This window comes from Parus major, chromosome 20 (assembly GCF_001522545.3).
Source record: "Parus major isolate Abel chromosome 20, Parus_major1.1, whole genome shotgun sequence".
Taxonomy (NCBI): Eukaryota; Metazoa; Chordata; class Aves; order Passeriformes; family Paridae; genus Parus; species Parus major.
In genome coordinates, this window is record NC_031788.1 from 11,479,704 (window position 1) to 11,502,738 (window position 23,035).

At 39.8% G+C, this 23,035-nt stretch overlaps 1 protein-coding gene across 3 annotated transcripts; it reads left to right on the forward strand.

The window, feature by feature from the left end:
• Positions 1-25: 25 nt before the first annotated feature.
• LOC107213291 (serine/threonine-protein phosphatase 4 regulatory subunit 1-like) lies at positions 26-21,755 on the forward strand. 3 transcript variants are annotated; one of them, XM_015647545.1, is made up of 21 exons: positions 146-185; positions 281-325; positions 4,153-4,196; positions 4,887-5,019; positions 5,352-5,458; positions 6,056-6,198; positions 6,751-6,897; positions 8,474-8,581; positions 9,699-9,764; positions 10,353-10,511; positions 10,980-11,173; positions 11,512-11,945; positions 12,590-12,822; positions 13,394-13,486; positions 13,986-14,171; positions 14,443-14,604; positions 15,195-15,295; positions 16,373-16,493; positions 16,994-17,128; positions 17,795-17,936; positions 18,643-21,755. In XM_015647545.1, the coding sequence occupies exons 3-21, from the start codon at positions 4,178-4,180 to the stop codon at positions 18,795-18,797; spliced, it is 2,838 nt and encodes a 945-aa protein (XP_015503031.1). In that variant the 5' UTR covers positions 146-185; positions 281-325; positions 4,153-4,177; the 3' UTR covers positions 18,798-21,755. The 3 variants fall into 3 exon arrangements, with proteins under 3 accessions (XP_015503030.1, XP_015503033.1, XP_015503031.1); XM_015647544.2 differs by lacking the exon at positions 4,153-4,196 and having other exon boundaries at positions 26-185; XM_015647547.2 differs by lacking the exons at positions 281-325; positions 4,153-4,196 and having other exon boundaries at positions 83-185.
• The last annotated feature ends 1,280 nt before the right edge of the window (positions 21,756-23,035 follow it).

Consider the following 23,035-nt stretch of genomic DNA (forward strand, 5'->3'; position numbering starts at 1 on the left):
TCCCCGCCCGTGTCCCCCGCTCGCTGTTATCCCCCTTGGGTGCAAAGAGGCCGCTCGACCCCCAGCAGCCGCTGCTCCTTCACCCGGTGGCGTTTCGGGGCTGACCCGGCGGCAGGAAGCACCCGCGGCTCCTCCCTGTGCCCTCCCGCTCCTCCTCCTCGCCCATGTCCATTCCAAGATGGCCGGTAAGTGGGACCGGCGGGCGGGCGGCTCAGCTGGGGCTGCCATCGTCCCTCCGAAACCAACCCCCTGGTATCTCTCTTCTGTTTTTTGTTTGTAGGGATCCCTTTGTATTTTGTGGATTTGCAGGATGACTTAGATGATTGTGAGTAACTGTTTTTTATTTTTCCGCTCCCTGTTCAGGCCCGTGCTCCCACCCCGGGGTCCTCCTGTCGCCCTCTTTCCCTCTCCGCATTTTGACCCCGGTGAGGGCGAGGGGAGGATTTTGAGGCAGTTCTGGCAGATGAAGGTTCCTAGGGTGTTGGGACCATCCCCGCTGGTTCCAGTGGCCGCTGGGCGCGGTGTAAACAGCAGCTCCGGCAGCGCCCGAGCCTGGGAAAGGCTTACGGGGGGATGAGGGGATCAGCCCCGCTCCTGTTGTCGGTGGGAATTAGGATAATTAGATTGCTCAGGTGCGGTGAAACTTTGCAAAGCTGTAGAGGCTGTGAGGACGCGTGTTCAGCTGCTCCTGCATCCCGGGGATGTGCTGCGAGTGCATCTCGGGATGAAGGGAAGATTGCCGTGTGTGCTCCGGTTGGATCGCACAAACCGGGTGAGTTTGGGTTGAGTACCGTGCCCCGGTTCCAGAGCAAGGAACAGCTCCATCACACACCGGTGTAGTCCAGGACTGTGTTCCAGGGGAGCTGGATACCTGTCAGACCTGAACCAGCCTGGTAAGCGCTGTGATTTCAGGAGTTAAAGCTTTGACGAGCAGTGATGCGAACTTCTGTTGCCTTAGAAAGCAGCTCTCTCTGTGGGGTGGTTTAATTGCGTCGGATGTTGGATTGACTTTTCTACTTAAAAAGAAAAATGGTACTTGTATTCGTTTCTTGTGAGAAACTTTGTTTCTCTCAAGATATTTATTGTTTGGTACCACTTGGAAATGTGAAACAGGTGGACCCATCCTGCCCACCTTCCCAGCTGAGCATGAGAAAGCTGATTTAGGAGAAAGGTGTTCCCCGGGAACACCAGGGGAAATAATTGGAATACAACTGGGACCTACAGTCCTTCATTTGGAAGATGTGCAGGGATCGTTTCCTCAGTGGGAGGAGCTGATTCTGTGGAATTCTATTAGTTGTTGTTCTCAGTCTTTGAGATTTCTGCTTTTCCCTAGTAGGTAGCAGCATGTAAAGTGTGAGAAGCAGAAACAATTGCAAACTTTGTAGTAGTTTTCTTATGGCCTTGGACCATCCTTGGAAGAGTTTGTTTTCCGTTAGAGTTCGCTCCTTGGCTGTTCTGTTTAGACTGTAGCAGATTAGTCTGCTAAGTTGATTAAGAAGCTTAATACTTGTAAGGCAAAACTCGAGTAAATAAAAATGTCCAGATAAAAACAGTTTTGCCATAAGTGGTAATTCATAAAAGAAGGTAACCCTTTCAAGATAAGCATGTAAATAAATGAACCTTTTAGAGCTTTATTAAAATCCAATTCTGTGACTTAAAACTATTCTTTGATTAAGTTCATTAATATGACAATATCTTTAGAATTATGGAATCAAAAGCTCTGTTGTAGCAGAGTTCAGGTGTCCCATGACTGAGATACTGATATTGTGCTAATGCAGAGGTTAGCAAAGAGTTCAGGATGTGTTTTAGGAAAGCCTCAGTGAAATAAATCACTGGAATTGGAGTCTTACTTGCATAAGTAAATTGGTGAAATAGTGTCATGCACACTGAAGATCAGTTGTGTTGAAAGGGAGTCTAGGGGCTTATTCCAAATGTGGGAAAAAGCTGTAGTAAAATCTAGCTAAACTCAAGTGCATAATAAAACTTGTTTCTAATAAGATAATGGATCATTTCAAAGAAATAATTAGCTTATTTATGCCCTCTGTGCAATTAATAATAAAGTATTTCAAGACTTTGTTTTTCCTTCTACAAACACCAGGAAGGAAAATAACCTTGAGCTGATGAAACTGTTCTGCTGGGTGCTGGTATTTACTGGTTTGTGCTGTGAAATGTGAATAGTGGCACTGGGTGATTACATTGAATTGCTCCACTAAGTCCTGTGACCCTGAGTTTCTCATAACTCTTAACAGCTTTTGAGCACAGTGAACTCAAGTTCAGCTCTAAATACTGTCACATTTATTTCTGCTTATAGGTGTACAGATTTCAAGCTCATTTGTTTGCTCTAGTTAGAGGGAAAAATAGTGAATATTAGATGTTCCTGGGAAAGAGCATTAGATAAGAAATACTAGTTCAGCATTTGTGATTTACTTTATAGTACTTGGTGTATTCTAAAACTTGTGAGTACCTGTGGTGTCCTATTTTATGGAAAAAGAAAACTAAAATTTTTGAGAGAATACAAAATGGATTCTGCCATGATTATTCCTAACTTTTGTGTAGTGAGAGTGTGTGGAAAAAATTTCAGGTATTTAACTCTCAATCCTGAGCATAAGTAATGGTGCTCTGTTTTCTCTCTGCTCTTGGAAGCACTGGTGTATGCTTAAGTACTTTAAATGAATTATGGAGCTACTCCATGCAGTAAAATTAAACATGTACATCATGTTTACAAAATTAGTCTCAGGTGTGGTATTGTAGTCAAAGTCAGAACTGGGATTTATTTCGTTGTCATTTGAATTGGTAGGAATCCTGAACTATTTGAAGTGAACCAATAGCTTTAATTGTTAGTGTTTCTAATTAGGGACAGGTGGGAACTAGGTAAAGCTAATGACAAGTATATTGATTCTAATCAGTCTTTCTTTATGTAACAGATGACTAACCTCAAAAATCAGCTACTGAGTGCCTGGTCTGTGTGGAATTTCAACTATATATGTATTATAATTGCACAGACATAAGAATTGCCAGAGTTTGGGTATGGAGAGTTTGTTGCAACCTCAGAAGGGAAATCTGCAATCCCATAGATGCTGTGTAACTTCCCCTGAGCTGCCAGGGATACAAGTTTCCTCTGAAGCAGCAAATCTGGATTGTTCCCTCTTCAGATGCTTTGACTGGGGGAAAGTCCTAGAGCAGATTGATCCCAGACAGACCTGGGCTCTGTAAATTGTTTACACTTGTACAGATAAATGTTTTGAACCTGACAGACCCTTCTGTAAGGAGCAGCCATGAGAAATAATAATGACCAGTGGAGGGGAAATGAGGGTGTCAGTGCAATACGTCATTGTTCTAAAAAGTCAGGAACAATTAGCATCTGTTTCCTATTGTGTGGCTGTGGGTTCACTTGTAGTATCTGTGTGCACATTTGAAATTTCAACATTTAATATAATCCCACAGTTCTACTTTATTTGAAATCCATTGAACTTGTGCATGTTGTCTGCAAGAAGAGCAGAATTTGGAACTTCTGTAGTATTTTAACTCACCTGCATTCCTTGGAGACCTTAAACAAACCTGCTTTTTTTTCCACCTGAAGATGCAGGTATAGCATTTTTCTCCAAGCATGTACAGATGATTTCCTCTTTTACTGAGCTGTATTTCTGAGAGTGTTTTGACTTGTGCTGAATAATTGGAAAGCAGAGTTTTACATAGGAAATGTTGGAAAAAACATGAGGCTTGGAACAGAGGTTTTTTTTTTAACATATGAAGTGATTTTTAACAGGTATTAATGGAGTTCAGACCAAAGCAGTGGCTTATTGTCTTCAGTGGCTGTCACTGTCAGCACATGTGGTGGTTTGTGAGATATTCGTGCACATGAGAAGCTGTGTTGGCAGAATTTGCATTTATTTAAGTGTGATCCCAATTGCTCTATTTGTGTGAAAGAAGTGTGCCTGGCTCTAGGAGTGCTTGGGACACTTGTAAACCCAGAGCACCAATATTTACTACTCCTATGCTACCCTTTCTGTGGAGTTCCTATATCCAGTGCTTAAATAAGAGCATTTATGTGAAAGATTTGTGTTGCAGGCACATTATTTCACTTGGTTGTAGGAGTGAAGGATTAAGAAAAGTTTGGCAACAAAGTTCTCCCATTCCCTTTCTTTTTCACAGTCATACCTCCTGCCTGTGGTCCGTAATGGTGACTGTTAGACTTGGTAAGGCAAATTGTAACAGTTGATGTGGTAATATTTGGGTAAAAATCTGAAGCTGTGAATACTAAAAAGGTTCAGAGTTGAGTGGGTTCACACAGAAAAGTCCATAGTTAATAATGCAGTAAGGAGCTCCCAGCATGTTCCCAAGTACCATGAAATTGAAGTTTTTCCCAAAGTTATCTGTTTGATTTAGGAATGTGGGACCCAGTAACTACAGTGAGAAAAATGCACATTTTAAAATGGAACTTTAAAACAGGCATAAGAATTTTCTGTTTTAAAGCAATATAGTTTAAAATTTGCTATGATTGTTAAAATTACAGTTTCTTCTAATGGGACTGACTTTCTTTTTGAATGTGTTGGTCAGTTTGTGCGATTGTGTCAGCTAAGTCCTCTTAACTCTGCATGTGGATCCTCCACTGAAAGGGCAAAGTAAAGTGTGTTTAAAGCTAAGGATTTTGAAAATTTAGTTAAATTTTAAAGCTTGAATTATTTACAAATCTATATGCAAGTGTTGCACTCAACTTCATTAGATACAATTTAAGATGATTTTGTAAACTGTTTTCAGTGATGTGCAGTTACTTTTCTTTTAAAGAAATAGCTACTGGTTTCTTGTATTTTATATTGTAACATCTCTTGCTGACTCATGGATTTCTTTTTTTTTTTTTTTTTGGGTTACTTTTCATGTCTTTCAAGTTGGCTTTGAAGATTATGGACCAGACTGTGATAGCATGAGGATAACAGCATTCTTGGATATTCCTGGACAGGACAACTTAACTCCACTGGCTCGTCTAGAGAAATATGCCTTCAGTGATAATGTATTTAACAGGTAAGGGCAGAGCAGGCACACTTACTGGTACCTGAGTCTGAGCACAGTGTGGGTGTTAAAATGTTGCTGTGTCATTCATTGTTCTCCCAAATACATGCCTGATGTTATTTCTACTTGACTAATTTGTAAAACACGTCCATGGAAAGAGATTTTCATTCTTGGTTATCTAAACAAGATCTCTTAATTCCATTTTTGTTTTCTTGGTATGTCAAATGTTCAGAGAAGAGCTTGATCTGTTTTATTTGTGCTATTTACACTTGATAAATTCCCCTTGCATCCCATCTAAGTGTCGTTGGCTGGATATTAACACAATAATTGTGTTCATTCCACAGGCAAATTATTGCCAGGGGTCTTCTGGATGTCTTTCGAGATTTCAGTAACAATGAAGAAGACTTTCTGACAGTAATGGAAATAGTGGTCAGGCTCTCTGAAGATGCAGGTTTGAAAGTTTACTTTTGTTTGTTTTTTAATTTACGTAAGTTATTTTATGTAAATTGCAACATAGGAAGTACTGACTTCCGATTTTGAGAAGGCGATGAATGAGCTAAGGAAGTTGAATCATCTAGCAGGAAGATCTGTCAATGAAAACAGATTCATTTTTATCTCTGTTTTTGAAATATTTTGTGTGTTAAATGAAAGGCCTATTCTTAGTATAGGGCCTGAAGCAACATTTTTCAAAAAGTTTGTTACATTTGATTTGTTATATCTGGTGTAAGTGGCATGGAGCAGTTGTGTGTTTTAATAGTTCTTGTGCATATAATTCAAGGTGACTGGATTTTCCATCTTGTTATCTCATTTAATGGGATTGATTTGGGAACTGATCCCAAGTCTCTGAACTGTGATGATGTATTCAAGGCTACTCTGTTTTATTCAGGTCTCCTTTAAGAATAGGCAATCTCAGTGATGCTATTTCTATGTTTTGTTTATTTTAATTTTTCTCTGTTGTGAAAACATAAAGAAAAATGCCACTTTTTTTCCTTGAGGTACCTGATCTTCATTTAATATTTACCAACGTACTTGAACTTTTTATTTACAGAGCCAACTGTTCGCACAGAGCTGATGGAACAGATACCTCCTATTGCCATTTTTCTACAAGAAAGTCGACCAAAATTCCCAACAGCATTTTTTGAATACCTTATGCCCATAGTAGTGAGGTACCTCACAGATGTTAACAATCAGGTAGGAAAAACAGACAAGAGTTGAATCCTTGGAAAATTCTGTGTGGTTCAGTGAATTTAAGGCATGAGGAAGAGCTAAGAAATTCTTGCTTGATATCTGGCTTTTATGTAGTGCTCTGTGTTTATTCAGCGTATTGCTCTAGGGAGGTCTGTGTTGGTTTTTTTTTTGTTTGTTTTGTTTTATTTTGTTTTGTTTTTAATATTTCCTTCAGCAGATAATAGGAACTTCAGGATTTGCCTGACAGTACATGGATAGAATCTGTTACAGGAGTCATGACTTGCAGATCCTGTCTTCTACTTCATCTTTTATCTTATTTTTAGAATGTAAATATCTTCTAATGATTATGGTAAACTTTAGTATTTTTTATTAATTCCTTATGATAATAAAAGCAATAAGTTTTTAATATATTTAAGTAAATAAAGACTGAATTTGGTTTTTTTTTTCTTTGGCTTTTACCTGTGTGTCCATTCAAAAGATTGAAAGTTTTGTGGTTCTGGTATCTGTAAATGTTTTTCTTATAGTGACAGACTGGTTTTGTGTGTTTGTTTTTAGGTCAGAAAGGCAGGCCAGGAAGCACTGCTGATACTGCTGGAACAAGACCTTGTGGCTCAGAGTGACATTGAAAATAAGGTGTGTCCAATTCTGCTGGACCTCTCTGCTCCTGACAGTGATGATGAGTACAAGGTGGAAGCTGTCAATGTAAGTTGATAACATTAATTTGTAATGGTGGTTAAGATGAGGTCCAGGAATAGAGTTGACATTAAATAAAGTAAGCCAAACTTTTTGTGTTTATTCATTAAGATATTTGGATTTTTACTTACTTTACTTTTTAAACAAGTCTTTAATTTTTATTCTGAATTTTTGAAAATACCAGATTTAAAAAGAGAGCATCTTTATACTTCAGGATGCTGAATGATGTCAAAATAGTAGCTGAATAGCTTTAAAATACAACTGGTCCTTGGAAGCCTTTTAAAAAAATTCTTGTTAGGATTGTTACATTCCCCAGAGTGTTCTTTACATTTGCTTTACCAGGTTTCACAGTCATGTTGTAGAAATATGACCTGATCTCAGTTCTGAAGTGTTTTGAAAAAAACATTGCCTGGTGACTTTCAAGAAATCAGTTGACTCCACAAAAAAGTGCTGGTGTGTAATTACATTTCAGCATGGATATCTGACACTTGACCTATAAAATATTTTACCAGCTAGATTTTCCTCTTCCTTGTTTGGGAGTTGGGAATTGCTTAGGCAATTTTCCAGGATGACATCTGAGCACCAGATGCCTTTTAGGAGTTTGAAAATTTGTAGGAAAGTCCTTGAATGGTCTCTTCCTTAGTTCTTATTTAGCATTCTATTACAAAGGCAAGCATTTATTCCTAGAAAGGAATAAAGCTTATTTTTGTGAAGGTAGAAAGATTCAGTATTTTTTGAAAAATAAAAGCAGAAAGATGAGGACTGTAATCTGATGATGTTTGTGTAAGCATTAAACCCTTGGTGCATGAGAGCCTCTTGCTTTCTCCTCTTGCAAATACAAGAATTACAAGCAACTTCTCCCAGAAAGTGGGAGCTGAGAGGAAACATACAACCCAAAGCAGAAACATGGTTTGTGTTGGTAGTGGAAACTTACGGTTCCTCAGACAAAGCTGAATTAATGAGCTTGTTACTAACTTCCTTTAATTAGATGCTGTTAACTCCTAAAATTCCTGGGCATCATTCCTGTAAAGTGTGCATTGGCTCACATAAATAACTGGTTTTTCTTGCACCCCCTTTTTTGTCTCCTGATGTATGGCGAACTTCAATTTTATTGTGGTATGTGAGCCTACATATCTGTGCATGTTTTTAAGTATCTGAACTGTTAAAGCCCAATGCCTTACTTGCATGCTGAAGCTTGGGCTATTTCTCATATGCTTAAAGAGTGTGGTTTTTATGAGGTCCACTTATGGAACTTTTGTCTTCTCCATAAAAAGTGTCAATGTTTGCCACATTGCAAACACCTTGAAAACAAATCTACTAATAGAAGTCTATTTAACCAGATAAAAAAGACAAGGAATTAAATGCAGAAATGTTATGTTCTGGCCTGGAATGATTTAAAGTAAAGCTGTGTTTATGGTTTACATAAAACAGGTGTATGAAAATACAAATAATGTGTAACAGTTTCATCAATTTGATTGTAATCACTATCTTTCTCTCTGAGGTAATTTTCAGGAGGAATATTTGGCTGTGCTTACAAGCTTTATAATTTTCTTCTCCTTACACATGTTCCTTTCCTGATTTTCAGATAATCTGCAAAATGGCTTCTATGTTGAGCAGAACAACAGTTGAGCACATGCTGCTTCCTCGTTTCTGTGAACTCTGCAGTGATGGGAAATTGTTTCAAGTCCGAAAGGTTGGTGTGTGTCCAACCCTAAACCACCTAAAAATGAATTGGTACATTGCTGTTCAAATGCCTTCCTGTATAATTTATAACTTTAGCTGATGAACTTTCAAAGCATCTGGAAGAGAAGTTTTGATTTATTGACATGGTTCTAGTTTCTGCTTTTCAGTAAAGAAACAGATAATGGACTTTTGGCCAATAAGTCGGGTCCAGTAGTTAAATTGGTCTTGTACATTTAATATTTTGCACAACCTTTTTTTTTTAAGTTGCTGTGCTGGCTTATAGGATGGAAGCGACTTTTATAATTTATAGCATCTTATTTCAAAATTCAAAAGTAATAGACATTTGAGACATCCTTTCTTTAAAAAAAAATCTGTGATTATTGAAAGGAGAAATCCCTAAAGTGTAAGACTTACTTTAATTTGTGTTTGAGTACAAAAGGAAACTTGTAGCACAAGAAGTATTAAAATATTTGGGTAGACTTAGGGGTCAGCTGAGCGTCAGCTTGCTCTGCAACATAAGCTGCACTTGCTGGAATTTGAGCTGCTTTTATGGCCTTCTAAATAAGCACAGAGAATGACTAAAAGGTGTATTAACACAGCTCTATCCTAAATGATTTCAGATTTTGCCAGCATGAAGGGATGTCCCTTTTGCCTTAATTAGAGCTTCTGTAATGGCCTTTAAATGGCACGAACTTGAGACCTTGATTAAACTTTGCTTCAGCAAAGCACTTAAGCCACCTTGAGCCAGGGTAGTGCTGTCAGTACACCTAAGTCCTGACCCTGGTATCATGTTCTGGCCTGCTTTGGGTTTGACAGCTGCTGCTCAAAGTGATTTAAACTTTCATGTGGGCTTATTGTCCCTTCTGGTGGTTACTGGAGCAGATGATGCTCCTCATGCAGGAACCTTTATTACTATTGATCCCAGAGGCATGTGGTGTATGGACACTTGCTCCAATGAGTCTTTGTTTGGATGAGTTAATATTACATGATGCAGTTACAGAGCTGAAATTGGAAGAGTCAAAACATGTGCAGTTGTTTGATGGGATAAATAATGCATGGTGGAGTTGATAATCAAACTAATGCCCTTGAAAGAGACACAGTGTTATTAATGACTTTTTATTTCCTAGATTTGTGCAGCTAATTTTGGTGACATTTGTAATGCAGTTGGGCAGGAAGCCACAGAAAGACTGCTGGTATGTAAAAATCAAATCAATTTGCAAGACCTGTATTTCTCAGTTCAGAAAGTTTAATAATGAGTTCCTTTATTGTCTTCCCTATAAATTAATCAGTGTGCATGCATTTTCTAATTGACTTGGCTAAGGCCTTGATTGCAATTACACAGCAAAACTGGCAATTAAGAGAAATGCAAAGTTCATGTTTTGCAAAACATGTTTTAAAATGTAATTGACAGCAGATATATATATATACACAGTTATATTTTTATATATCTACACACACTGTAGAGTTACCACTTTTATCTTTCCCTGAACTAGATGATCATTCAGTGATCATCAATTCAATTATAATTTTGTAGGCCATTAATAGTTCTTTCTATTATTTCTCATTGCAAATAGTTATACAAACATTCTTAATGGAGTGAGAAACAGATTTTTTTTTCTAATTAATATAACTAGTGTATGCATTTAACGTGTCCCTGTTTGTTCTGTTCTTTACTTATTTTATTCTCTCTTGAGTTTTCATTGTCTCTAGTTTTCAAACAAATACTTTGATATTGCTTTGTTCAGTCTTTAATAAGTTTTGGATTGGCTTATTTTTGGCAGATTCCCAAGTTCTTTGAGCTGTGTTCTGATAGTGTGTGGGGAATGAGGAAGGCTTGTGCTGAGTGCTTTATGGCAGTGTCTTACACCACGTCCCCAGAAGTTCGCAGGAGCAAACTGTCCCCACTTTTCATCAGCCTGATCAGTGACACCTGCAGATGGGTGAGTAACTCCCTCTGGAAATGATGCATCCTCCCAGGCAGATCCTAAACAAATAATGGGGAAATTCAGTAGAGCTCTGAAGTGCATTTGCTGAGATCAGAGCTTAATGTGCTAAAAACTAATCTCCTCTAATGAGATAGTGTCTTATTTTTCCTCTCTCTCAACAGTTTAGAAGTGTAAATACTCTTCTGAGAAAAGGTTGCTTGTGTTAAGTAGATGAGTTGAGGTACAGATGTCCTTCAAATTTATAACTTCCAAAAGATTTCTGTACAATGATTGTAGATGCAGGCTTAGGTGTATGACCCTTTGCTTAAGTGTCACATATTTGGTAATTGGTTATATTTGGTATTAAATTAAGCTTGTTGTGTTAAGAACCAATTGGTTCTTACTGAAAATTGTACCACATTTAGATTTTTCAACTCTGTGAGAGTTGCATGAAGCCTCACTGTTGCTTTTACACCATCACAGGTTCGTCAGGCTGCTTTTCAGTCTCTTGGCCCATTCATTTCTACCTTTGCAAACCCTTCAAGTGCTGGTCTTTACATTCGAGAAGATGGGACACTGAGTATCCGACCATCAGCACAAGATGTGAATTCCAATTCCTGTCAGCCAAGTAACAATATCACTGTGATGTCTTCCAGTGCAAATGCTGCATTGTCCAGGTAAATCCTGGGAAAGGTGTGTTGTAGTGGAAGGGGTTAAAAGGAAGGTAATTGTTTTTGTTGCTTGTCGAGGCTAAAAATGTTCATTTGAGAATATTTGAGTTCCAGAAAAGGTCTGAAGAGTGAGGTCACACATTTCAGTGTAACCACATTATTGAAAAATTTACTTTGGCTTCACTGGAGGGGAAAACTGGTGAAATAAAGCATAGTCTTAACACAAATTTTGTCTTTCTTTAGAGAGAAGTTTCTGTTGTTGCTGCTGTCTTTTATGAAGCATTTCACTGAAAACCCCTTGTTACAGAGTACTTAAATATTACTTTCAATAACTTTATTTCCAGCTCAGAACAACCAATGGAAATCAAACCAGAATCATCAACTGAGGAGACTTCAGCAGAAGTTCATACAAAGCTCTCTGAGGACCTAAATAAAGATCCACGGGAAGAAAGTTCAGATTGTTGTGCCAGCCCTGGAGAAGAATCCTCTCGCTTGTGTCAGGGTGACAAAGCTGCTGCTGGTGTCACTGAAGGCACGAAGGAGAGCAGTTTTCCAGAGCTGAGCTCAAGGCTGCCGTCTGCCGAGGATGTGTTTAACACGTTCCTTTACTGGCGCCCTCCTCTGCCCGACATCAGTCAGGACCTGGAGCTGCTGCAGTTCAAGGCTGAGAAGCACAACGACGCCTGCTCTGTGCCATGTAATAACTGTGTTGCTAGCAATGAAATAAAAAAGGTTCTAGAAAGCTTACAGGAGCACATAGATGATCCAGATGTTCAAGGTGAGGCTTTGTGACAGTAAAATTGTGTTTTCTCTGAGCAGGTTTTCTGGCCCTTACAAAACATTTGCCTGCATTTTAATTGGCTTGGTATTCATAGGGTGATGAACCTACCTTGAGTAGTAAATTGTAGAAAGTTATGCAACAGCTTTTTTTCATAAGACCTGAGTTATTTCTAGAGCAGTTGGGAAAATGTTCCAGGCTTCTGTTTGCATGAAAAACAAATTGACAAATTGAAAGACTACAAAAGGGAAAGCAGCTGTGGGTTTAGTGACAGTGCTACCTGTTACAAGCTGAATTAATCTAATATGGACTGACTGAGAATGGCACTAATTTCAAGTTCTCTCTCCTTAACCACCTGAAAGGCCCTTTGTTGAAAGCATTGTAAGGATATTGGCCTGACAGTGGGATCTGTTTCATGGACCAGATCCCTCTTGTCATCTATAGTCAGCTCAGTTTCTTGTCACCAAGTCACTTGAGTGCCCTGTAGTAAAAGGCCTTTTCTTTCCAAGAGCGAATGTTTGCTAATACAGCATTATATGTGCAGCTCATACTGGGCTATCTTTTATCTTTTCAGATGAGTTAATTACAAGTTTAGTGCCTTTAAATGCAGAAAGGAAACTAAATAACCATCTTTTGCTTTACAGCTCAAGTCCAAGTGTTGTCTGCTGCTCTCAGAGCTGCTCAGTTTGATTCTGTTGGTGACTGTGAGACCAAAAAAATGGAAGAAAGTAGTGACAATCTTCAGAACAAAATGATTTTGGACGAAACAGCTATTTCGGATGCTGCCTGCAACCAGGTGCAGGGGGACAGTCTTTCATCCCCTGCCTCCCAGGATGACATCAGTGACCAGTCAAGCACCAGCGTGCTGAAAAGTATGGTAGGTACACTTTGTGCTCCATGTTTGAGCTGTGTGGGGTTGTATAGTCCCTGGCACAACTGACCTACTTTTGATCCAAAGCCTTTGAACGTTACCAGACCACAGCTATCATGTTCTACTTACTCTAATCAAAAAAAGAAAAGCCATTAAGGGTTATCATTTCTGTTTGCACCCAAATGACCCAGGACTTAAAGTTTTGCAGTCGTCTTGTACATTTTTTTTTCTGACTAAATTCTGTTGAATATAAGTTAATTTCAAGAATAAACACTATTTAAAAGTAACCATCCAAAATGTGTATGAATGTTGGGTTTGTGATGTTAGATTGCTTTCTTTAGAAGTAAATCTTAACTACTGCTGCCCTTGTTGCTGCTACAGTCTGTTTGCCTCAGTGTGCAACTGTTGTCTTTTTGTACTTGCATAAACACACTGAACAAGGCTCTGCCTGTGCAAGGCTTTGCCTGTGCAGGGCTGTTCTGAATCTGAGCTCCATTGTTCTGCACTGTGATGCTTTGAAATAGCCCAAACAGCACCAAGTCTCCTTCATTTCACTACCTGGTACCTCATTTTACAGGACTCGGAGGAGCAACACAGAGGAACCAGTGTATTTTTGAGGAAAGAGCAAGAAAATAATCCACCATTTGAAGATGACAAGTCAAAATTACAGGTGATTAAAATGGCATCTAAAGGATTTAGTGGAGTACTGGATACAGTTCATCTCACCCTTAATGCAGTGATACCTTCTGTAATGGATCAATTGTGGGAATGTGAGGGAATGCTCCAGAATTCAAGGAGAACCTTGTTTTAAATGAGAAAATTAGGAACATTGTTGCCTTTTTGGTGCCTTAGAGGTGACCTATGCAACTTAAGGTAGGCACTGACTGTCGTGTTCTGTCACTGATTTACTCTGGCATCAGTAGAGAAGGAATTTTCAGCTTGATTTTCAGGTTGATGCAAGGTGTTGATAAAGCCATAATGAGTGTTCATTGCTGACTGTTATATCCTCATGAGAGGACAAATAACCATTGGAGTAATTTATCCTTGGTGAGGTTAAAACACACAAGGGGTGTCTTGTCTCTTGTGTTTTTGTGCTGACTGGTTGGTAGAACTGAAGCAGAGCAGCTGGATTTTCTTTCTGCACTTAAATTGAAGTTTGTTGTCTGTAGGACATCATCCCTCAGCCTTTACTGGACCAGTACCTGTCCATGACTGACCCTGCTCGGGCCCAGACTGTTGACACTGAGATTGCCAAGCACTGCGCCTACAGCCTGCCCGGGGTGGCCCTGACTCTGGGCAGGCAGAACTGGCACTGCCTCAAGGACACCTATGAGACACTGGCTTCAGATGTACAGGTAAGAAAAGAGAGGTTTGTTACAAAAAATCAGAATTTTCAGGAGAAGATTTCTTTCCTCAGTTTGTACTGTAGTTATAAGCTCACATAATTTCATACAGAGGAATAAATGTGCACTAAAAATATAAAATTCCAGATTTAAATCAGATACGATTAACACTTTCTGCTAGCCCTGTTTGTCCTGCTGTCTCAGTCCTCACACAGGGTAGTTCAACAGCTTGTTTGTTTTAGTCATGGTGCCTCATGTAGTTCCCTTGCTGGCCTGTTTGCAGTGGAAGGTGCGGCGCACTCTGGCTTTCTCCATCCACGAGCTGGCTGTGATCCTGGGGGATCAGTTAACAGCTGCTGATCTGGTGCCAATTTTCAATGGGTTCTTGAAAGACCTGGATGAAGTGCGTATTGGTGTCCTCAAACATCTGTATGACTTTCTGAAGGTAGGAAAATGTACTAAATTTCTCAACATAACATTTTTTCTGACTCCATTATATAAAGAGTTTTTGAATGAGCTGTGCATGTCTATCTAATGAATGTTTAGTTTTTTGCAATGCTACCATTTTGTGTGTGTGCTTCTATTCCTTCTTTTAATGTGCCTCACTGCTCTTTTCTCTCATATCCCAACAAAATACCAAGCTGAAAACCCTTTGTAAATGTGGTTGTAAATGCTGCTGCCTGTTGTAAACTGGGAAAGTTAGCCCAGTAGCAATTTGTGTTTGGGGCTGGGAGAGAAGAGAGTAGATCCTGGTGGGTTGCTGTGGAATACACTCAGATCCTCAGCTTTTGGTTACTCACTCTCATGCCCACAGATGGTGCTTTGGGTGTTGCTAAAGGGATGACTTCTTGTACTTTGGATGTCACTTGTGTGTGTCCAGGCACTCAGCTGATTGTGCACAGTTTTTAGGAAGCACCTTATCATTGGTCACTTGCTTTCAAGTAGGAAAAGGCACATAGGTGTGAATAGCAACACACCAGAGTACTGAAAGTTTAAAGTTTTATCAGGTTTATACCAGTAATGTTTTTCCTTTAGCTACTTCATGCAGACAAAAGGCGAGAGTATCTTTACCAGCTGCAAGAATTTGTGGTGACTGATAACAGCAGGAACTGGAGGTTTCGTTACGAGCTGGCAGAGTATGTAATTTTGTTAACTTCTGATTTTTAACCTGTATTACTAACTTGGAAATAAGTAATTACATTCAGAAGTTAGCACATATCAATTAGGAGCTACAATCCTTCTTTAGGAAGGAAAAAGCCACTGGCTGTTAGAGTTGTTTGGGGGGCGTCAAGGGCATTTGGGGTTTTTGGGTTTTTTATTTTTCACAAGTTGTGTTGTATGTGTGACTGAAACTTAAATGTCTGTGATTTTTCTGAAATGGAGATTTGTTTCACTTGCAGCTGATGAAACATGACAATCTGATAGACACTATTCAGTGAGAATTTATTAGTTCAAGGCTCCCTTGCAAAAATTAATGAAACATGTAAAAACTATTTTTTTTTAATGTGTAGGAAAGAAAAAACAGTTTTTTAAAAAAGTTCATTCTTTTGATGCTTCTATAAGACTGGGTATATAAAAAAGGTGGATTAACATCCCACAGTTCTTTTTCTATAAGCCTTGTTGGTATCTGAAGCACCATTATAGTCACAGTTAGCAGATAAAGTCTGACCTTTGTGTTCATCGTGTTGCTATGTTTGGGCTGTTGAGGCCTTGTTCTCCCTTTGTAGTTTGGCACAACAAACTCACAGTGGTACAGACATTACACAGCAGCTCCCTGAGCCCTGGTGGGGAGTTGCCACTGCCTGGGCTCTGTGTGGCTGCTGGTTCTGTGCTGGTTCTGTGTCTGGAGTGTGTTCTGTGTGGTTCTGACATAGGACTTATTTTCTGAAATGTAGATTTTTACACTGAGGTAAATATTCAATTTTTGCTTTGTAAGAATGTACAGAGTATTGGTTGGAAGCTGAAAAAATGCTTCTCATGCTTCTATTTGTAGCTTTTGGTTATTCTTTTTGATAATGTTGATACACTGGTACATGTAGCTTGAATCACTTTCTCTTGGGCTCCCTGATGGATTAAAGCCTCTAACAAGTGAAGAACAAACTGCTTAAGGGCTCTGTAGTAACCTTGGTGCTCCTTCCCCACCTGTAATAGCCAGTGAAGGCAGTAGGCTGGTGCTGCACTTGGTACAGGTAATGATTTCCTTTGTGTTCCAGGCAACTGATCCTGATCCTGGAGCTCTACAATCCCAATGATGTCTATGACTACTTAAGGCACATTGCACTAACTCTGTGCTCCGATAAAGTTTCAGAAGTTCGGTGGATCTCCTTCAAACTGGTAGGGGATTTAGTTCACTTCCTGGCAGGAGAGCAGGAAAATTGTCCTGGAGAGGGTACCTGAAATCACTGTGTTTTCAGACAAGTAGGGTGAAGAGGAATGCTTTGATAAACACAGGACTCAATATGGAAAAAAAGTGAAATGGAAAGTTGATAAAATATTTTGAGTTGTCAGACTGCCACAGATGCTGAAATTTTTCCCTGTGGTTGTATGTGAATGAGAAATCCTTTGAAGTGAATGAAAGACAGTATATGTGATTTGGAAAACCTTCCCCCAGTTCTGGGGGAAAAAAACCACAACAAAACACAGAACAACCAAGTACTGATCATTCCTCAAAGTTGATTTAATTTCTTAGGAAGCCTACAAGCACAGCTGGCTACATTGAATACAGTGTCCCTTGTAGAAATCAAATGAAATGATATCTTTTTAAGTCTAAGGGCTGCATGAAGTTTTATTTCTTCTGTTTGTTCCACTCCTTTTCCCATTCCTTTGGCTCACAGGTTGTAGCAATACTACAGAAGTTCTATGCAAACAGTGCCAGTGCCCTGGGATTAAATTTCATCAATGAGCTTGTAGTGCGGTTTCGCCACTGCTCCAAGTGGGTCGGGAGACAAGCCTTTGCCTTCATTTGTCAGGTTGGAATGTTCTCTCTCTGTTTCTATGTGTACATTAAATCTGGGGTTTTGCAGCAATGTGGGTAAAACTGAAATGTGGACTCAGTTTTTTGGGACACTTTTGATTTGCTCAGAGTCGGTGTGGTCTCGGTGCTGGCATCTGGCTTTCCCACATCCCTGTCTGGGTCTGTGCTTCCAGCTGCCACAGCTGATCCTTGCACTATCTGGTATCCCAGTGGCAAAGCCAAGACTTAGGTCCCAAATAGAGATATATTTGTTTAATCCTTGGCCAAGCTAGGCTAAAGGATCACAGGAACTCTTCACACCACCAGTGGGTGCTGGATGCCAGGAACTATTTCCCTTTTTATTGCCACCACTCACCCCCTTCAAACCAAAACTGCTTACTTGGGTAGCAGTGAGGAGCAAGGGCTGAATGTTAAAAGGGAAAAGGGTGATAACAAGCAAGAGAGGCAGCATTTCTTAAAACATTCTTGAAAGAAATTCATCTGCTCTTCCTGGCCCATCTTTGGCTGAAATTCAAAATGCTGAGACACAGGGTGGGGTGTTCTCCTCCAGGGCTTTTTTAACAGGCCAAATGAAGGACAAAGTGGAAAGCAGTAAAAGGAATGGCAAGTAGTGTATTTTTAACACAAATTTTGCTTTTTCTGTTGTGTGTTTGTCTCGTAGGCTGTAGTAGAAGAGGAGTGCATGCCTGTGGACCAGTTTGTTGAACACTTACTCCCCAGCCTTCTAAGTCTTGCATCGGATCCTGTGCCAAACGTCAGGGTCCTGCTGGCCAAGGCTCTCAGGCAAACCTTGCTGGAGAAAGGTGTGGTCCTTCATTTCCTTGGGAAGAAAGATCCAACACCTCGGGAACGCTGGCTCTCCTCTGCCAGCACAGCTCTTGTAGCTCAGTCGGTGCAAGGCTGTGAAACAGAATCTCGCGCTAGGATTTGAATTCAGATTTGAGAGTACTCGAGTGGCTTTTGCAGCCTTGGAACGCGGGATGTTCATCCCGGAAGGGCTGGAGCTGCCTCGGCCGGTGCTGCAGGTGCCGAGCGGCCCCACACGGGGGCAGTGCGGCCCCGCGAACCGCCTTTGGAATCCAGCGTTCCTCTTAAACACCCATCTAGGTTATTCTGTGTCGCCAATGTAATTTGCGTGCTGCCCTCTGATTGTTCAGAGGAAGAAGCACAGAAATATCTTACCTTCTTTTCAGAATAAAATATAGAGAAGGTTTTGGAATGCATTGAATGGTAGCAGCTTCCTGAGCTTCCTGTTGCTCATTGATACATTTCTATTTAGGACTCAGCAAAAAGAGTTTATCTTAGAAGTATATAAGTACCTAATAAGGTGAATCAGAAGCAGTATATTTCTCTTTCTCTGTCAGCTTCCTTAGTTTCTGTAAGGAAACTATAAACTGGATAAGCTGCCCCAGATGGTTTTGGCATTCTCTGTATTTCTGCACTGCTTATGCTCTAGGGTTTATTCCTTTGGATTTGATTAAAATTGTCTTTTTTCTTCCCTTATTCCAGCTTATTTTAAAAGTGTTGGCAATCCTCATCTAGAAGCTGCAGAAGAAACCATTCTAGCCCTGCAATCTGATAGAGATCAAGATGTGTCGTTCTTTGCCACCATAAAACTGAAACAGAATAACATGGACAGTATCACCATTGAAAAACAAAACTAAGGAATTGTTCTGTAGTGAAGACTGAACAGCAGGATGGTTTTTCACCTTGTTTCTGTTAGTGTGCGTAATGAGGACAGATAAGGTGGGTTTTGTTACCTATTTGAGCAGAAAAGGGGGTGTTGAGAAATGTTAGTCTTCATTTCATGACCTTGTTTCATCTACAGCGGTGTATTTGATTCCTGTGAATAATTCCTTCCTTTTGGTTTTCCCTTTGTAAATGGAGGTGATAACTCTGACCTCACCTGCACCTTTAGTATTGTCTGTGAAGTCTTACACCACACTCAGTGTTTCAGCATAATTGGACTTTACATTTCATTTTTTAAACAAAATATTTCCGTTAGCATAAGTTTGCTATAAGCTTAAAAAGGTTGATAAATCTTAAAACATGATTATAGCAAACTTTCCTGAAGCTGTTCTTTCCTCACTTTATAATAATCTTTGTACTGTACCACCTATTGCATTTATTTGGAAAAAAGTGTATATATGTGAATAGTCTTGAATTGTAACAAAAAATTATGACGAACTTAATTCTGTATCAGTGGGAAAAGCTCAAAAGTTATTTCATTTTTGAAAGTAGTTACACTGCTAAAATTAAGCATGGATCGTTTTTGTGTGTAATATTTTTCAAAGCACAGAGAGCTCAAGATTCTTTGTATATTGTGAGGTTTCTATTAATTTGTTCCTTCTGAGCTATGCCCATACAGTGTTAACAGGTCATAATAGGAACATTTCTGACTGCCCTTACAGGTGTTCACAGGTCAGTTTTTGTTGCTGCCCTGCAGCAGGTAGAGTGGAGATTTCCTAAGTGGAAAATTCCTTGTTCTGCCCCAGCAAAGGTCACTTGAGTTGAGAGGTTCAATTCTGCGACAGGAGCTGGAGCTGTTCAAGGGTATTACAGAGAGTTACAGGCTTGAGTCTTTGTTTGTTTTACATGCACACCTCATTTAACCAACACCTTGTAACCTGCCCAGTGGTTAAACCCCAAACAGCTTTTCCTAAGAAACAAAGGAGCTCTAAATTCTGCAAAACCTTCAGTGCAGAAATGTTCCAGGGAAAGGTGGTGCCACAGTTTGCTCTGCAGCCTCTGTGGGTTGTAGTGCAAGGTTTGGGGCAAATACCAAATGAGACATGTAAGGTGAAATGGGATGTCTCCTGTCTGTTGGAACAGGGGCTTGGAAGAAAGAGTATAATTGTTAGTCAGATTGAGTAACCTCAGAAAAATTGTAAAGCTTACACTTCTGCTGAACCCTGTCTTCCGTTGGATCCCAAATCTGCAATAATGTGGGTCCTGGGAAAAAGAAAAAAATTTATTTTTTTTTTATTGTGGATTGAAACTTTGTCCTGCTCAAAAACTAATGTTTAAATACTAAAGAAATGGTTTCATGTGATAACAATTACTTTCTTTCTGAGGGCAGAGTCCTTTCTCCTCAGCAGACCTGTGTAAATACTTGTCCTTATTTCATGGTCCATAGTAAGTAGTTCACATGGGGGAAGGTTTTTACAGAAATACCTGTTTTGGTTTTGTTTGAATGTGGCTTGTCTGCAAGACAGTGAGTAGGTTCCTCAGCTGGGTTCTGTATTTTGGGAGGGCTCACTTTTGTATGAGTTAAGCAGTCATGTATTATAATATGTACAGTATTTGTAACAAATTGCTTTCTTGTAAGATCACAAAATGCTCTTTGGACGTTGCAGGCAGAAATATACCACTGCTACTGCAGCAAACAGTGTAAACTCTGCAGCATTCTACATTTAATTTTTTACAGTTTTTTTATAATTTAAAACAAATGCTTCTTCAGTACAGATTTTTTATGATTGCAATTTCTTAAGGAAAAGACACCTCAACTTAATTTTTTCTAGTTCTAATATCTTTTTCTAATGCTGGCATTATACTGATATTTTCTAACAGTTCAAATTTTCTAAGACCTTTCGGACAAGGTTTCACTTCTGTTTTTTATTATCAGTTCATTAAATTTCTCGGCACTGAACAGATTTTTTTAAGTGTGTGTATATGTAAGTATGTCTGAAATATACTGTATATAAATTAAATACCTTGAACATTAACCCAACCCAGGTTGCTGTTTGTCAGATCACCTTCAATAGTTACCTTGACTTGCAATAATCCACTGGAAAACACAAGCTTCCGTAGGCTTTAGCATGCTTGGTTCGTGTTCAGTAGGAGTTTTTAACTAGGATGTGTGTAAAGGGTAAGCCACCAGCTATAAAAGTTCACTAAAAGGCTGAACAAAGTTCTTTGTTTTTTAACAATATTTTGGTACCTCTCTGGCTCCCAAATTCAGGTGGATTTTGAATGAGGCGATTTCAGCCAAGCGTTTAAAACCTCCTGTTACAACTCCACAGTTGCATGTCCTAATGGGGGCCAGCGTAGTTCTGGGGTGGGATTTTTGTAGACAATGTGCAGGTCTGTTACCCAGATTTACCCTCTGCAAGTTTGTCTTTTTGGTTTAGTTTTAAACTAGAAATTGTTTCAGCATGACTAAAGGCCGCACTTTATGTCTTGTCCTAGACAAATGTATGCAATGAGTGTGTTCACGTGCAGTTCTCTGGGTTGTTTAAATTATGCAAAAATATGTATTTAAAAAGCCAGGTGGAGCAAAGTTAGGTAGTCCATCCACTTTCACAGCAGCAGAAAGAATATCACTTTTCAGCATTTCTAGTTAAGGAACATGACAGTAACAGTAGTTGGTGCAATATTGCTGGGATGCTGTAGGGAATGATCCAGCACCTGTAATCCAAAGCATGTTGGTCATGTTGCTTAGGTTTGAGCCTCACTGGTGGCCCTGGTGGGATGAGCACGTGGCAGCTGTGTCAGTACACAGTGGTGTTTAGAGCCCAGTTAAGTGGGGACACTCTGGAAGTGTCATTCATTTGTCAGAATGAAGAATCTATGTAACTTTCTATTTGTATTTATCTCAATAAATCCTGTGTTTTATAAACCAACTTGTGGTAACTGATTTTTGTCATGGGTGAAATGTGATTGCATTTCTTGGTTAATGAAATCTGTCTTGGTTGTAAACACTGTTGGCTGTCAGACCAGAGCTGAATGTGGAATTCTTCATGCTGTGTAGTAAAAGAATCTTTAAAATGTGCCATCATTGCTGGACCTTCCCCTACCTGTGGAGATATGGAACTTAATGGGAAGCCTCCTTCCAGGCTCAGGCAGTGCCTGAGTTTTGTTTTGTGCTCTTGGCAGCTTCACACCATGGTTGGTCTTGTCTTACCTTGTGAAATCCAGTCTGCTGCACATCTCCCTGTGGAAGCTGAGTGTTGGAATGTGGGAACAGAGACCTGTCCTTGCTTTGGCGTTGCACAAACAACTTTTTTAGCTCAGGGAATTTTTAAGGAGAATGAAAGAAATATGGAACAGGTGTAACAACAGCTTTTATCAATAGGCACCAGAGGCTCAGAACACTGTGGCAATTGTTACATTCCCTTCTTAAAGTAAAGCAAATGAACAGAAATTGTTAAATGCCAGCGTACAATACAGCTTATAAAGCCCAACAGACTTCAGGAAACTGGTGCTGATTGGGCTCTTAAATGTTTTCCTCTTGCTTAGGAAAGAGAATTGTAGTCAGCTTGCAATCTCCCTGACATTGTTCCTGATGGAAGCAGACAAAAAATACCAATGAAACACAAGGGCTGCAATTTAGTTAATTTATGCAAAACACAATCAGCATTCAAACTGGGAGTTACCAAGCAGAAGTGTATTGATAGAAAAGCCAAAATACTCTGTGCATAAATTGTGAAATATTAAGACAGGATTTCAAAGAGACTCCTGGAATTCACATAACTCTAGGCCAGAGAAGATTCAGGAGGGAATTTTGTCCTTGTCAAATTCATGATGGGGGGGCAGAGGGGCTGTGATTCAGCCCCCAGCACTCAGGCCATGCCTCCAGCTGCTGCAAACCAGCGCAGCTCTGCTGTGACACAAGAGCTTGCAGTAGTAAGGAAAAATAGAAACAGCTTTTTCAGAAGAGTGATTAGCAGGGAAGGGTGATTGCTTGTGAGGGGTGGCTGCTAAGGATCCATGGTAGGGAGAGGATGGAGCAGGAAGAGCAGTGAGAAGGTGGTAAAAGGACAGAGAAGTGCAGCTGCAGATGAGCTGGGGCACACAATTCCAGAGGTTGTCTGTAGCACAACTGTAGCAGAAGCTACATCCACACACTTTCTCTGCCTCCATTTTCTGAATTTGCAGTGTTGTTGGGTTGTAACCACCAACT

Bases quoted from the DNA above. Each gene is read 5' to 3' on its own strand.
- LOC107213291 (XM_015647544.2), top strand. The intron at 11,174-11,511 runs GTAAATCCTGGG...CTTTATTTCCAG, and splicing joins GCAAATGCTGCATTGTCCAG to CTCAGAACAACCAATGGAAA. The intron at 15,296-16,372 runs GTATGTAATTTT...TTTGTGTTCCAG, and splicing joins TTTCGTTACGAGCTGGCAGA to GCAACTGATCCTGATCCTGG.